We start from the raw sequence: 15945 nt of genomic DNA, 5'->3' as shown, positions 1-15945 counted from the left end.
AATCAGTGTTCCCATGTATGAGGGGAGTCGGGAGAGATAGCTGTTTGCCAAATGATAGCTCAGCCGACATCTATCTAACCTGTATGGCTAGACTTGAATATCTTACCGAACAGGAAGCTACCGGCAATATGCTACTTATTAAAGTCCTGTGATCACAGCAGCCTCAACACTAATTCAAGGCAGCAAAACTGCTGTGCGAAAAGGGAGGGAAAGAGAAAGAAGGTGTCCGGCGTAATGTGAAGCTTATAGAGACAGTGGCCAGGCCATACTATATCTGTAACATGGCAGACAATTATTGCAGCAGTTTTGAATGGAAAGGCTTCACTTAGGGGTTGTAAATGAGCAATGAAAGTATTTTTCAAAGAAGGAAGATTATGTATTGTAGATAAAATAGATAAAAATGGGTACAAATGTTACATGCCCGGTATTTCGGTAATACTATGCTAGTGATTCTTTATATCTTTATATGGTGATCTAATCATCAGCTTTGTGTATTGTGTTAGAAAGTGAAGATGATCCTGGATCACTGCTCAGATGAAGCATCGGTGACTGGAGCTGGTGATCTTCCTGGACCACCTGGGGATCGTTCATGGTGTGAAGTTTCTGGAGAGACTCCTGGGAAAAAGAGGTGGTTATAGATAAGCTTTCTGTAGTCACACTATACTAGGTATGTGAGAATTCTGGATAATGATCTGCATCACCGGTGGCAGCACCAGGAAATCCAGGGCACTTTAAATGTCTCTACTGTAGATCGGTGAGAGTCCAGGTTCTGAGGCTCCTCCGATCACTCAGTGATGATGATGTGATTGAAATACGGGCAGCTCAGGAGACAGAAGCTCACGGCCCTGGCTTGAGCGGAGTACAGATTCAACTGTCTATTGAGCCAGGGCACTGTGCAGAAGTGATGGTCACGCAGTCTGTGGCCTGGTGACAAGCGCAACTGTGGCGTGTTCTCTACTCTACAAGTGGGTAAAGAGAAGAATTTACAGCCGTCACAGTGAGAGCGCTGTGTGGACCCTGCTTCTGCACTCCTTTCACTGTGACTGCAGACTTGCGAATCCTTACATCGCACACACTGGAGCTGAGAGCCAGGAGCAGAAGGTGCGTGATCGCAAGTATGTGATTTGCATACATGCAGTCACATGCCGACTAGATGTGTTCAGCCTCGCTCAATGCAAGTGTATTGAACGAGGCCCAACAAGTCTAGTTGGAATGTGGCCAGAAGTAAGCAAAATGCACATTTGTGGTCACATGCCAGCACCGGAGAATTCTCACAGCTGGTACTGTGCGCTATGAGGATTCACAAGTCTGCAGTCGCATAGAGTGTCTGCAGACTTGTATTCGAAGTCTGGACAACCCTTTTAAGTGTTTGGTTATTCTTTAAACTCATCAGCCTTCCATAGGATTGTTAACAACTTGCTGATTACTGTGGGTCCGACCCCAGGTATCTCCCCCGATCCTGGGCTATCTCTGGCCACCCGCGGCAGTCCTACAGAGAATGGAGTGGCGGAGCGCATATTTGCCCTGCTCTTGAGATATATGGCCACTATCAGATGGATAGGTGATAACTGTTTAAAATTCAGCACAATTCTTTTAAGACTAGCATGGAAACACCTGCCTTAGTAACTTCTCCCCAGTATATAGTAGTAGACACTTTATGTCTTCTAAGAGGGATATATAATTTTATGTTTTTTCTTTTATTTTTGTCTTCTGGTCTATCTAGGTTCCTTAATGTTAATCAGCCCCTACAACTTGGCGGAGTAAAAGTATTTCCATCCGGAGTTCATCCTTCCTTACGTTTTAAAGCTTTTACTGGTTGTGTCAGGAATCTGCTGGTTGATAGCAAGGTGAGATGAAGTAGACCGTCTAGGGTGGACCAGCATTAACTACCTTCAGCATATTTAAAGTATGCTTCTTGGATATTTGCTCAGATGTACATAGTTTCATTGCATCTCTTTCCTAAGGTCTACGACTTGGAGCAGCCCATGGATTCAGTACATAGCGCTGCAGGGTGCTCTACAATGGATGATCAGTGCAGTATTACTGGATCGCCCCCTTGTGGAGGTCATGGGTTCTGCATAAGCGAATGGAGCTCAGCGAAATGTGACTGTCATCCAGGATTTTTTGGAGAACATTGTGACTTGGGTAAGTTTAATATACAAATTGCCTCTTCAGAGAGGAAGAGGACTTGAACTCTATGGCACCACCTGTTGGAAGCTGCAATCCTATATATGACTATCAACCCTTTAACGAGCCGTTAAAGGGTCGATAGGGACTTGTAGGATTACTGCTTCCAACAGATGGCTCTATAGTGTTCATGTCCTCTTCCTCTCTGAAGAGGCAATTTGCTTATTAAATTTCCCAGAGGAGCATTGCACGCCAAATAATAAGCCTCCTTACCATGGCATGCCAGAGCCGGCATGTAACTCTCCGCAAGGAGAAACGTTACCCCTTAGAAATGACGCGGGTAAGGAAATTCTGGACATAAATTCAATAATATTTGATCATAAATGCAGAATATTCCTGATTTTATGTCCTGATTACAGCTCTGCAGGAATGGAGCTTTGATAGAGGAAGTTGGGCGCATTTTGTGATACATCATCGTCTCAGCCCCCACACTACGCATATACAACTTCTGGTTCGTACACGAATTGTTTCCTCTACTGTTCTTCATCTGGTGTCAAAAGACAAATCTTCATTTCTGCGGTTGGAGGTGAGAGTCATGGGTCCTCAAATCTGGGGGTCATTTTCCTGTAGCCATTATCAACTATTGGACCTGGAAATACACAAATGTGAATGATAGTGCAGAAAACAGTACAAAGACAGCAGCGGCACAAGGCTGTTGCGGTTAAAAGCTGCACTGTGACTGCTGTATGTGAACACAGTATTAATAATATGGCTGATTGTTGTATATGTGCATAACCAGGCAGCATACTATATTGCAGGTTGTTGAAGGCTATTTTGCCGTTCGCTTTAACTTTGGAGAACGAAACCTTGTGATCAGACTGTCCGACACCCGGATAGATCATGGGCAATGGACGCTTGTGAGCCTGGAGCGTTATGACAATACCTTCACCTTACGCATTGAAAGAGGTGGCGGTGTCCGAGAAGTGACATCAACCATCGGGAAAAACAAGCTGTTTAATGTTGATCCATCCCACATTGTACTAGGAAATAGCTCACCACAGCAAGCGGAGAATGATTTTCAAGGTGAGAATGGTAGCAGATATAAGCAAATCCGAAAAATGGGCCAGCACACGTGTTGGTATATGTGTAATGAGTAGGTGCACATTCACACCATGGCCACTAATATTATCCAAGCACGGTCGTGTCTTAATTGAGTATTTTCTGCGTGATCTAAATAAATGATCAAGTCGTCGTATCTGAATGTCTCTCGGTGGTTCGACAGCCACAGCACATGCAGGGACTCCCTGTTTGTTAGGCAATCCCTGCATGTGTTAAAGCTGTCGAACAGCCAGGAGACATGCAGCCGCGACGACTCAAACATATTTTTCGAGCACGCCGAAAATATTCAATTAAGACTCGAGCGTGCTCGGATAACACCTTATCCCAGCATGGTCGCTCATCACTAGTAAAAAAAAACATTGGGTACTTAGTTGAACCTTTTTTGGTCTGTGCATCTTGTCTATTTAACTTTACATGGACAAGTGTAAAGAGGTCACGTCCAGGTCCTGCTCTCCCCCTTGTCTATTTTGAGGCCTGCTGGCACATAGCGAGGTGAGATACTAAAGTTAGGGACCATCTGGACTGAGAACACCTTGTCGCGGTGGGATGCTTTTATGCTTACTTAATCAAAAGAGTGTCAACTAAGTACCCTATGTTTTTACATGTATTACTACTATGTATTTACTTACTGCCTGGTATCCATTGTTTTATTCTAGTTTGTGGGTATCATGATATGTCTGTGTAATCTATTGTGGATCTACACTTTTTTTTCACCTAACAGCATGTCAACTCCATCTCGTTTTTGATCTTTAGAAGTCTCAGACCCCAATGGTCAGATTGAAATTAGATGGGCTTCCATTTTATTTTATTTAAGATTTTTTTTATGAACACTTATTCTGCAAAAAACCCCAACACAGACATGTAAACAGCTATAAAGACTATAATGGGACTGGGTACATGTTATATCCGTGAAATATGGACTTCTGTATTGGACTTAAGCTAGATGCAAAAAGTGGTCTTCTTCTACTATTGATCTAGTAATACAATATTTTACTGCTTGCCACAATAGTAACGTCGGTCCAGACATTATTGGAGAACAGATCTGTTTCGCATTTGTCTACAGGATGTCTACGTGACGTGCGGCTTAATGGGCTTCTGCTGCCAATAGGCGGAGAGGGAAATGAGCACATTGTGGTGGTCAGTACTGAGGGGATAAATAATGGCTGCCTCTCGGAGGTTTGTAGGAACCAACCTTGTCAGTCTCATCTCAACTGCGTAGATTTATGGAGAAAGCATGAATGCAGGTACGTGGTGTGCAAAATGTTGTAACTATAGGGCACCAAAGCCTTCTGGTTCTAAGAGAAGAAGAACATAATGAGGCACAATGACTAAGAGCCCAAGATGTTCAGGTTAGGGATCGACAAAGTATCTTCATCCATTCCCGATTTATAATAATAGTCCAATAGTTGCAATTTTTCGATAATGGTGCATACTATGTTGGGTGGGATGTATTTACTGAGCCCAGCTACATTGATGAATAAAAAAGGATACTGGTCTCCGAGAATAGCAACACAACCAATTTTCTTTACAAAGGTCAGAATTTTTTTTAATCACTAAAATATAACAAAATGAACTATGCGAGTTTTGTATTACCGTAATCATACAGGCCTGAAGAATTGTGTGACCAGATCATTTTTACTGCACAGCACTGTAAAACAAACACAAAAAATACATTGGAGGCATTGTTTTTTTTTACCATTATTCCCATTTTTTACTACACAGTTTAGTAAAGTGAATGATGTCACTGAAGAGCACAAAAAAGAAAAATTCAAAATTCAGGTTCAAAATGTTGGTGGAGGAAATGGAAGGTGTCAACCCTTAACTAGGTTCACTCTCCACAGGCCACATATAAGGATGTCTCTATATGACATTGTACGAGCTCAGTGACGATACATGTAATGTCCTGTCTTTGTCCAATCATAATTATGCTACTTATAAGAGTTTTCGAACTAGGAAACCACCTTTTGTAAACATACACTGGACCCTGTGATCAGATAATTGCCACCAGTCTGGCTTGTCTAATTCCTGTCCACCAGACAATCACTGGGGAAGCAATTTACGTTCCACCTTATAAGTCATTTCATGGCAGTCCATGAATTCACCCACTGTGCTGTAGTTTAGAATGTGGTCCCATAAGGCAAACCCAATTCTATGAAGTTCATGTAAGGGTTGTCTTTATGACAAAAGCCTATGTGAATGGAAATTGGGTGAAAATTAGAAAAGGTTTTAGATGTTCATATAGACATGGATAACCACCATATACAGTTAAGTCCATATATATTTGGACAGAGACAACATTTTTCTAATTTTGGTTATAGACATTACCACAATGAATTTTAAACAAAACAATTCACATGCAGTTGAAGTTCAGACTTTCAGCTTTCATTTGAGGGTATCCACATTAAAATTGGATGAGGGTTTTAGGAGTTTCAGCTCCTTAACATGTGCCACCCTGTTTTTAAAGGGACCAAAAGTAATTGGACAGATTAAATAATTTTAAATAAAATGTTCATTTCTAGTACTTGGTTGAAAACCCTTTGTTGGCAATGACTGCCTGAAGTCTTGAACTCATGGACATCACCAGACGCTGTGTTTCCTCCTTTTTGATGCTCTGCCAGGCCTTCACTGCGGTGGTTTTCAGTTGCTGTTTGTTTATGGGCCTTTCTGTCGGAAGTTTAGTCTTTAACAAGTGAAATGCTGCTCAATTGGGTTGAGATCAGGTGACTGACTTGGCCATTCAAGAATATTCCACTTCTTTGCTTTAATAAACTCCTGGATTGCTTAGACTTTATGTTTTGGGTCATTGTCCATCTGTAGTATGAAACCACGACCAGTTTGGCTGCATTTGGCTGCATCTGAGCACACAGTATGGCGGCTCTGAATACCTCAGAATTCATTCAGCTGCTTCAGTCCTGTGTCACCTCATCAATAAACACTAGTGACCCAGTGCCACTGGCAGCCATGCATGCCCAAGCCATCACACTGCCTCCGCCGTGTTTTACAGATGATGTGGTATGCTTTGGATCATGAGCTGTACCAAGCCTTCGCCATACTTTTTTCTTTCCATCATTCTGGTAGAGGTTGATCTTGGTTTCATCTGTCCAATGAATGTTCTTCCAGATCTGTGCTGGCTTTTTTAGATGTTTTTTAGCAAAATCCAGTCTAGCCTTTATCCTTGATGCTTATGAGTGGCTGCACCGTGCAGTGAACCCTCTGCATTTACTTTCATGCAGTCTTCTCTTTATGGCAGATTTGGATATTGATACGCCGACCTCCTGGAGAGTGTTGGTCACTTGGTTGGCTGTTGTGAAGGGGTTTCTCTTCACCATGGAGATTATTCTGCGATCATCCACCACTGTTGTCTTCCGTGGGCACCCAGGTCTTTTTGCATTGATGAGTTCACCAGTGCTTTCTTTCTTTCTCGGGATGTACTAAACTGTAGATTTTGCCACTCCTAATATTGTAGCAATTTCTCAGATGGGTTTTTTCTGTTTTCGCAGCTTAAGGATGGCTTGTTTCACCTGCATGGAGAGCTCCTTTGATCGCATGTTTACTTCACAGCAAAACCTTCCAAATGCAAACACCACACCTCAAATCAACTCCGGGCCTTTTATCTGCTTAATTGAGAATGACATAATGAAGGGATTGCCCACACATGTCCATGAAATAGCCTTGGAGCCAATTGTCCAATTACTTTTGGTCCCTTTAAAAACAGGGTCGCACATGTTAAGGAGCTGAAACTCCTAAACCCTTCATCCGATTTTAATGTGGATACCCTCAAATGAAAGCTGAAAGTCTGAACTTCAACTGCATCTGAATCGTTTTGTTTAAAATTCATTGTGGTAATGTCTGTAACCAAAATTAGAAAAATGTTGTCTCTGTCCAGATATATATGGACTTAACTGTAATTCCACATCCAATGAGAAATGTATACTGTGTTATGTCTGAGGGGAGACAACATATATTTGCTGCCCTGCAACATCTTAACATCTTCTCCTCTGACAGCTTGGAAATGCAAAGAAATCTGCAAGTAGCATGTTATAGAGCACGAGGATATATATATATATATATATATAAATATATATATATATATATATATATATATATATATATATAGCTCTGTCAAAAATTAAGAGACCACTGCAAAATTTTCAGTTTGTCTGATTTTTCTCTCTTTATAGGTATATTTTTGAGTAATACATAAATTGTTCTTTTATTCTATAAACTACTGACAACATGTCTCCGAAGTTTCAAGCAATAAATTTTTTTAGTTATTTTCTGAAAATGAGAAATAGTAAAAAAAAAAAATCCATTGCTTGCAGACCTCAAATAATGCAATCCATCTTCCTCTTGATTACATTCCAGAGGTTTTCAATGGGGTTCAGGTCGGGAGATTGGGCTGGCCATGACAGGGATTTGATGTGGTGGTCCTTCATCCACACCTTGATTGAGCTAGCTGTGTGTCATGGCGCATTGTCCTGCTGGAAAAAAACAGTCCTCAGAGTTGGGGAACATTGCCTGAGCAGAAGGAATCAACTGTTTTTCCAGGATAACCTTGTATGCGGCTTGATTCATACTTCCTTCACAAAGATTAACCTGCCCAATTCCAGCCTTGCTGAAGCATACCCAGATCAGCACCTAGTCATTTAATGGTTAGACGGAGACCTGGAGAGACGTACAAGCCACAGTGTTTTGTAACCACTGTGAAATTTGGTGGAGGATCGGTGATGATCTGGGGATGCTTCAGCAAGGCCGGAATTGGGCAGGTTGTTCTTTGCGAAGGACATATGAATCAAGCCGCATACAAGGTTATCCTGGAAAAACAGTTGATTCCTTCTGCTCAGGCAATGTTCCCCAACTCTGAGGACTGGTTTTTAAAGCAGGACAATGCGCCATGCCACACAGCTAGGTAAATCAAGGTGTGGATGAAGGACCACCACATAAATTCCTTGTCATGGGCAGCCCAATCTCCAGACCTGAACCCTATTGAAAACCTCTGGAATGTAATGAAGAGGAATATGAATAGTCACAAGCCATCAAACAAAGGATAACTGCTTACATTTTTGTACCAGGAGTGGCATAAGGTCACCTAAAAGCAGTGTGAAAGACTGGTGGACGGCATGCCAAGACGCGTGAAAGCTGTGATTAAAAATCATGGTTATTCCACAAAATATTGATTTCTGAACTCTTCCTGAGTTAAAACATTAGTATTTTTGTTTCTAAATGATTATGAACTTGTTTTTGTTTTTTTGCATTATTTGAGGTCTGCAAGCAATGCATTTTTTGGTTATTTTAACCATTTCTCATTTTCAGAAAATAAACAAAAAATTTATTGCTTGGAACTTTGGAAACATGTTGTCCGTAGTTTATAGAATAAAAGAACAATTTAGATTTTACTCAAAAATATACCTATAAAGAGAAAAATCAGACAAACTAAACACTTTGCAGTGGTCTCTTAATTTTTGCCAGAGCTGTATATAATAATAATAATAATAACTTTTATTTATATAGCGCCAACATATTCCGCAGCACTTTACAATTAAGCGGGCACATCTACAGACAAATTCAATACAAGTTAAGACAATTTAAACAGTGATATTAGGAGTGAGGTCCCTGCTCGCAAGCTTACAATCTACAAACTATATATATATGTGTGTGTGTATTGTAGGGGTTCACGCTGCTGGGGGGTAACCCTTTGGAACACAAAGCCGCAGGGTTTTTATATGACACACTTACAATTTACGCAATATGATTTGATGAGTTTAGGTCTTGTTGTCCAGATGTCCAACAGATAAGGTTGAAGTGATGAACAATGTGACAGGACAGAAGCAATGTCATCCATCACCATGCACAAGATGGAGTTGCCGAAATAGAGGCACCTGCGTAGTGCGATCCCAAAATAAATATGTCTGCCAATGCAAGAATGGCTACAAGGGAAGGAGCTGTGAGAGCACTTTGACCAGGACAGGGAAAGCCATTGGTCTGAGCTCAGGATCCATCCTAGCCATCAGTATGTGTCTTCTGATCTTCATCGGTGAGATATCCACCACTTTCCTCTTTTTCACAAGTTTGTGTTATTAAAGAAAACTTATTAACTCCAGCTTTTTATTTAAGACTATAAAATACATCACCATAAAGACTCAAGAAATGTGAATATATCCATGGGCTCAGTAACTATGGGGTTTGGGTTTACTGGGTACAGACATCTCGTCAAACATGTACGGAGCTGTGATAACAAGGACTTAGGAGTAGTAAAGCAAGAAAATAACTCCAGGAATGTAGTTACGGTATAGACATGGTAATAAAGACACATAATAAAGTTCACATGTCATTTATGCCACAAGGTGAACGACGTAAACATTTGTAGAATTGCTGTTATTCTTCCGTTCCCCTCAAGCGCATTTTTTTTAAGTATATAATATATCCTAAAATGGTGACCTTAAAAAGTACCACCCTTCCTGCCAACCGCTATGATTATTTTAAAAAAAACAAAATTGGTCCTTTAAAATAATAAAAATAAAAAATAATAATTGCGTCCACGAGCAGCATTAATCGGAGTTCGGCTCTGCTATTGCAGCCGTTTATGTCTCATTCTGACTCTTTCACAGAAGACATGCTTCTATAAACCGTCAGGGGATGAGGTGACTATGCGGACTTCCCCTTATCCAAATCCCCTTGGCAGACAGCCCTCTATGTGTGTACAGAGAGTGACCTGCCAGTCAAACGGAGCATCCAAGACATAAAAAGTTGAAAAAAATGATGTATTGACATCTGTGATGCAAAGTCTTATTCCAGGGAAATCCATTTTTTTCTTACTATGCAAATGTGCTGTTAAGATCTATGGGCCTGTCATACATCTCTTCGAGAATCTGCCTCCAGAGCTTATTTTATATGGAAGGGGAAGTTTGACAGTCTGCTCTCCTGATCTACATGTCTCACACTGGTAGTCATTACATGTCTAACACTTATAGTGCCTCCTTTCTTTTAAAACAAGCAGATTCTCAGTGAAATCTATGTCCGGCCCATAGATCTTAACAGCTCATTTACATATTAAGAAAAAAGTGGATTTCTCTGGAATAAGACATCGGATTTCATATATTAAGGTGTCATGTTATTCAGCTTCCTATGACCTACATGCCCATATAGACGGCTTAGGAGGGCTGATCCTACTAACAGACTCCCTTTAACCGTCTTAGCTACTTTCTAATCCCCCTGTCACAATAGGGGCGGTCACAATAGGGGCATGACTCCTGCAGCCTCTTCATTCTTGCAAACACTGGAGATCATAGCACCGTCCTCTCACTGTTATGAACACACGGTGTCCCCATGATATATCTGATGGGCCACAAAACTCCAGGTGGTCTTTTCTTGAGTCTAAATATCACATAATACGCTTCCATATCCCATACAGCAAATCATAATGCTGCCTCCTCTAAAAATCTTCTGTTTCTTGCAGCCTTGTTGGTCTCCTATACGGTATGGAGTCAGTGGGGACGGTCTAAGTTTCGGAAAGGAGGACTTTACCATTTACCTGTTGAACATGAGAGCTGGGAGGACATGAGAAGAACTGTCATTCGTCGTAATGAAGAAGGCGGACACCACGACCAAGTACAGACTGCAATGCAGCTTCATACGGCAGGAATAAAATGTCATCCCTTTTCATATAGCTTGTGAAGATCAGTATCTGTCCGCTTGCTTGACTGACAGCCTGTGTTCTGTGAGACTGCAGTCAGAAGAGCTGTCAGTTAAGCAGGAGGCGGCGCTGGGCGAGCAATAGAGCTGGAGTGACAGAGGCTGCAGATCTACCATAGCTCTTCAGCCTCATTCACATGTCAGTATATAGCCTGATTTCTCTGTAAGGCTATGTTCACACGCTGCGGTTTTTGCTGCGGATCCGCAGCGGATTTGCAGCTGCGGATCCGCAGCCGTTTCCCATGCAGGGTACAGTACAATGTTACCCTATGGAAAACAAAAACCGCTGTGCCCACTTTGCTTTTTTCCACTAGAAAATCCGCGCGGATTTTCTGCGGAAAAAAAGAAGTAGCATGTCAATTCTTTCTGCGGATTCCGCAACGGTTTTCCACCTGCACCAATAGGAAACTGCAGTTGGAAACCCGCAGTGGAATCCGCAGAAGAAACCGCACAAAAACCCGCAGGGAAAACCACCGCGGTTTTCAACTGCGGGTTTTCCAAACCCGCAGCTGAAAAATCCGCAGCAAAAAAAGGATAGTGTGAACAAGCCCTATCAGAAAATGGACTGGCCATATAAAGTTAAACAGCTAAATGTGCATATAAATAATATGGGGTGTGAAATCCTGCTGACAGATTCCCTTCAAGTACCCTGTGTCTTTTACCAGTTACTATGATAAAATAAGTATAGTACATTAGTAAATTGCTGAATATGCAATTCTATAGTAGATATCCAGAGATTTCTGAATAGTTGGAACAGCACCACACCTGTCTGCAGTTTATGTGTGGTATTGCAGCTCTGCAGCATTTACTGCTAGATGTATTTCTATGCAGCTGTCATGCTGGGGTCAGGGGAGCCGATGGCCAGTTATACGGCCGTCTGACTCTTCCCTAACAGGTTCCCATTAAGACAAATTTATAAATTGTGACTTTTTAAAACTTTGGCAAAAAGTTATATTTTTCAATCTAGTAGAAGGGCAGAATGAAAAGTGGAAAAACAGCTCTACACCGAAATTGTTATATATAACTGTGTGTCAGATTTATCAAATTTTCTGGAACATTTTGTAAAATTTAGTGAAAATAATGGCATTGCAAAATTTCAACAAAACTGATTTAAATTCCTTTTAGGCCTCATTGACACATCCATGTTTAACCCCTTTATGACCTATGATGTATAGGTACGTCATAGGTCACCAGGGCCGGCTCCAGGTTTTCATGGGCCCTTGGGCGACAGAACCTCAGTGGGCCCCCTTGTGGAGCAAATCATGTGGCGACAGTAAAACAGCAGGGACCACAGAGACCCAAATATTTTATTTAGAAAAAAACTATGTAAACTTTATAAAAACACTAGTGCAAAATAGAGAAAGTGCAATATATCAGGGAAACTTTTGATAAATTAGCTTCTCTGTAAGTTGTAAACTTCTAAACAAATTTAAACAATTTATGCCTTTTGCTAGATCTTTAACAGTAGTTACTTTTCTTAGGTGCTCCTTTAAACCTTTCTTCTTGATTTCTCTGAAGCAAAACGGTGTATAACGTCATTAAAATCTACACACTCAGCTTCTTCTGCCTCAATGGAAAGAACGGCCAAAGCATTTAACCTGTCCTGAGACATCTGGGACCTGAGGTAGTTCTTAATCAGCTTCAGTTTGCTGAAGCTCCTTTCAGCTGATGCCACTGAGACAGGAACAGTTAACAGCAATTGCAATGCTAAAACAAGATTAGGAAATGTCAAGTACAGTGAGTGAGACACTATATACTGCAAAGTCTCTTGTGGGCTTAGATGATCATCTGGCAACATCCTAGCCAGTGTTTTACATTCTTCCAGCATATCCTCCCCATCAACTGCTGGATCAGAAAAGTTTAAACAGTGTTGCTCCAGCACCGATCCATCAGAGGCTGATTTCTTGAGGTCCGTTAGAAATCCAAATTTGGTAGTGAATTGTTTCAAAAAATTAAATCTTGTATCTATTTCCTCAAGGACGGTGTTAAGCAGAGGCTTGAAGTAAGTTTCTTCAAATTCAGTCCTTGTGTCTAAAAATGACGATCCACTACTTGCTTGCTGGCATGCTGGCTCTTGACAATCTTTATCACTGCATTGTCGAGTTTTTTTTCTCATTCTGTGAGTTGGGTACACAATCGGGATATCGAGCTTTTCACAAATACCAGCAGCTTTACTTTCTGCTGTTTTGAATCCTGATGACAAATATTCTTTAAAAGAAGCAGTCACAGATTCGACAAGTGGAAGGACATCAGCGAGATTAATGGTCTTTGTCTGGACAGCCAGGCTAATTTGATTAACCTGCAGAAGGACATCATACCAAACACATAATGAGACAACAAAAGGGTATGAGCATATGCAGTCTAATAAAAACTTTGCCTCGCTGTATGTGTCACTTGAATATGTAGTAGTAGTACCATGTACAAATACTTCTAGGGCTTCGACAAGCTGGGGAAACTGTAATAAAACAGCTTTCAATGATTGAAGACGAGCACACCACCGTGTCTGAGACAAAGCCTTAAGTGTCAACTGTGACAAATGCTCTTTGGCCACTTCCCACCTTTTTGTCGCTCCAGAGAAAAATGTATAAAGGCGATTTAGGACGTCATAAAAACGTTTGGCTTGGCTCGAACTTTCAGCAGCGTGTACAATGACAAGGTTCCAATTATGTGGCGAGCAGGGTACAAAAAAGGCATAGGGATTTTTTTCTAAAATTATGGCCTGCACTCCTTTGTATTGCCCCCTCATATTGGCACCATTGTCGTAGCATTGACCTCGAATGTCAGATACACATAATCCATGTTCGCTCAGTCTTTCCAAAACAACTCCTGCAAGACTTCTTCCAGTTGTTTCTGTGACATGAACGAATTGCAGAAAACTTTCCTTTACCTCCACTGTTTTTGTTATTTTATCAATCTCCACATATCGCAGCACAAGTGACAACTGCTCTTTTTTGGAGATGTCTGGTGTACAGTCCACTATTATACTGAAAAATTTAGCTTGTTTTACCTTTTGAATTATTATTTCAATCACTGCTTCTGCGATCAGTTGCAAGAACTTGTTTTGCATATCCTTACTTAGGTAGTGGACATTGGTTCCTTCTTTAGCACGCTGCAAGTGTTCCTTCAGAACCAGATCAAAATCGGAGATTAACTCCAGTAACTGCAGAAAAATTCCATTTTGTTCTGTAAACACTGTATCTGACGATCCTCTAAATGGCAGATTATTTTTTGCCATCCATCGAATAACTTTTAACAATCTCAACAATACTTCACGCCACCGCTGTTCTTCTAAACGGAGTTGTTGGCGCAAATCTTTATCAATAGTTCTCTCTGAACTGATGCTTGCCTCTAGCTCTTTCCACTTGACATAATTAGACATGTGGCTGCTAGATACTTCATGGAGGTGCAAAGATCCCTTACCACCGACATGCTTCCAGTCTTTAAATCCACCTGGGCTGGAGAATATTGATCTACTTTGATTGTCAAATAACCGACAACAAAAACAATATATGGAGTCACCAAGCATTGAGTATATTAGCCAATCACGTGGAACCTTTTCTCCAGTACCTATCACCCTGTAATAATGAACAGAAGAAAATCGTCTCTTACTACCATCCGGAAAATCTGTGAGTGGAAAATCGTGAAGATTTACTTGTTTAGGTCCCCTTTTGATAGTTTGGCATCTCTGAAGGTTGGTGATTACATCAGGCCATTTTGCTGGATCATCACTGAGTTCTGGCACAGGTCCAGGATGACAGGGCAGGACTGGCTGGTCTGGAGAATCCAAAGGCATGTCACCTATTTCCTCAATGTTGGAACACGCTTCTAATGAGCCACTAACATTTGGCTGCACATCAGACATGGTAGAAATCACAGATTCTTCATTCTCTTTAGATGCACTCTTCCTGAAGAAACGATCAATAGAAGGTAGCTTCTTGATTTTGTCCTCCAATAACTGTTTATCTTTTCTTTTCTGACTTCCAGACTTGTACTTCTTTGTAGGAGGTCCATGTTGACTTGCCAGTTCTTGGCCTTGATCCGTGCTATCCATTTTAGCCTAAAAAAAATAAAAAGGGATCGCCGCCATCATCTCCGCATCACCGTCATTATTTTTCCTATCACCGCCATCATGTCTCGATCATCTCTGCATCACCGCCATTATTCTCTGCATCAGCACCATCATGTCCCCATCATCATCATCTCTACATCACTTTCATTATTCTCTGCATCACCGCCATTATAAGACCACACCGGGTACCACTCCTTTCAGCTAAGAACAGGAAACTGAGGCTACAATTTGCACAAGCTCATCGAAATTGGACAGTAGAAGATTGGAAAAACGTTGCCTGGTCTGATGAGTCTCAATTTCTGCTGCGATATTCGGATGGTAGGGTCAGAATTTGGCGTAAACAACATGAAAGCATGGATCCATCATGGTGTCATGGTGTGGGGAATATTTTCTTGGCACTCTTTGGGCCCCTTAGTACCAATTGAGCATCGTTGCAACGCCACAGCCTACCTGAGTATTGTTGATGACCATGTCCATCCCTTTATGACCACAATGTACCCAACATCTGATGGCTACTTTCAGCAGGATAATGCGCCATGTGCATGTCATAAAGCTAGAATCATCTCAGATTGGTTTCTTGAACATGACAATGAGTTCACTGTACTCAAATGGCCTCCTCAGTCACCAGATCTCAATCCAATAGAGCATCTTTGGGATGTGGTGGAACGGGAGATTCGCATCAGGGATGTGCAGCCGACAAATCTGCGGCAACTGTGTGATGCCATCATGTCAATATGGACCAAAATCTCTGAGGAATGCTTCCAGCACCTTGTTGAATCTCTGCCACGAAGAATTGAGGCAGTTCTGAAGGCAAAAGGGGGTCCAACCGTTACTAGCATGGTCATATATATATATATATATATACCATGCAGTGTACTTACAAAAATGCTGTCAGGCGGTGAGCGGCAGTGGCTTCAGCGGACAGGATGCTCCGGCGT

At 41.4% G+C, this 15945-nt stretch overlaps 1 protein-coding gene across 1 annotated transcript in view; it reads left to right on the top strand.

The window, feature by feature from the left end:
- LOC143783318 (neural-cadherin-like) overlaps window positions 1–15945 on the top strand; it is a 99547-nt gene that overhangs the window by 59052 nt on the left and 24550 nt on the right. The window contains exons 25-32 of the mRNA XM_077271723.1: window positions 504–628; window positions 1724–1847; window positions 1965–2145; window positions 2547–2713; window positions 2946–3210; window positions 4310–4490; window positions 9027–9280; window positions 10703–10854. Coding sequence (XP_077127838.1) covers window positions 504–628; window positions 1724–1847; window positions 1965–2145; window positions 2547–2713; window positions 2946–3210; window positions 4310–4490; window positions 9027–9280; window positions 10703–10854 — 1449 coding nt within the window. The remainder of the gene's footprint in view (window positions 1–503; window positions 629–1723; window positions 1848–1964; window positions 2146–2546; window positions 2714–2945; window positions 3211–4309; window positions 4491–9026; window positions 9281–10702; window positions 10855–15945) is intronic.

This window comes from Ranitomeya variabilis, chromosome 6 (genome assembly GCF_051348905.1).
Source record: "Ranitomeya variabilis isolate aRanVar5 chromosome 6, aRanVar5.hap1, whole genome shotgun sequence".
In the NCBI taxonomy this organism is placed as follows: Eukaryota; Metazoa; Chordata; class Amphibia; order Anura; family Dendrobatidae; genus Ranitomeya; species Ranitomeya variabilis.
Note: the sequence above shows the minus strand (reverse complement) of the source record. Positions and strands in the feature narration are given on the sequence as shown.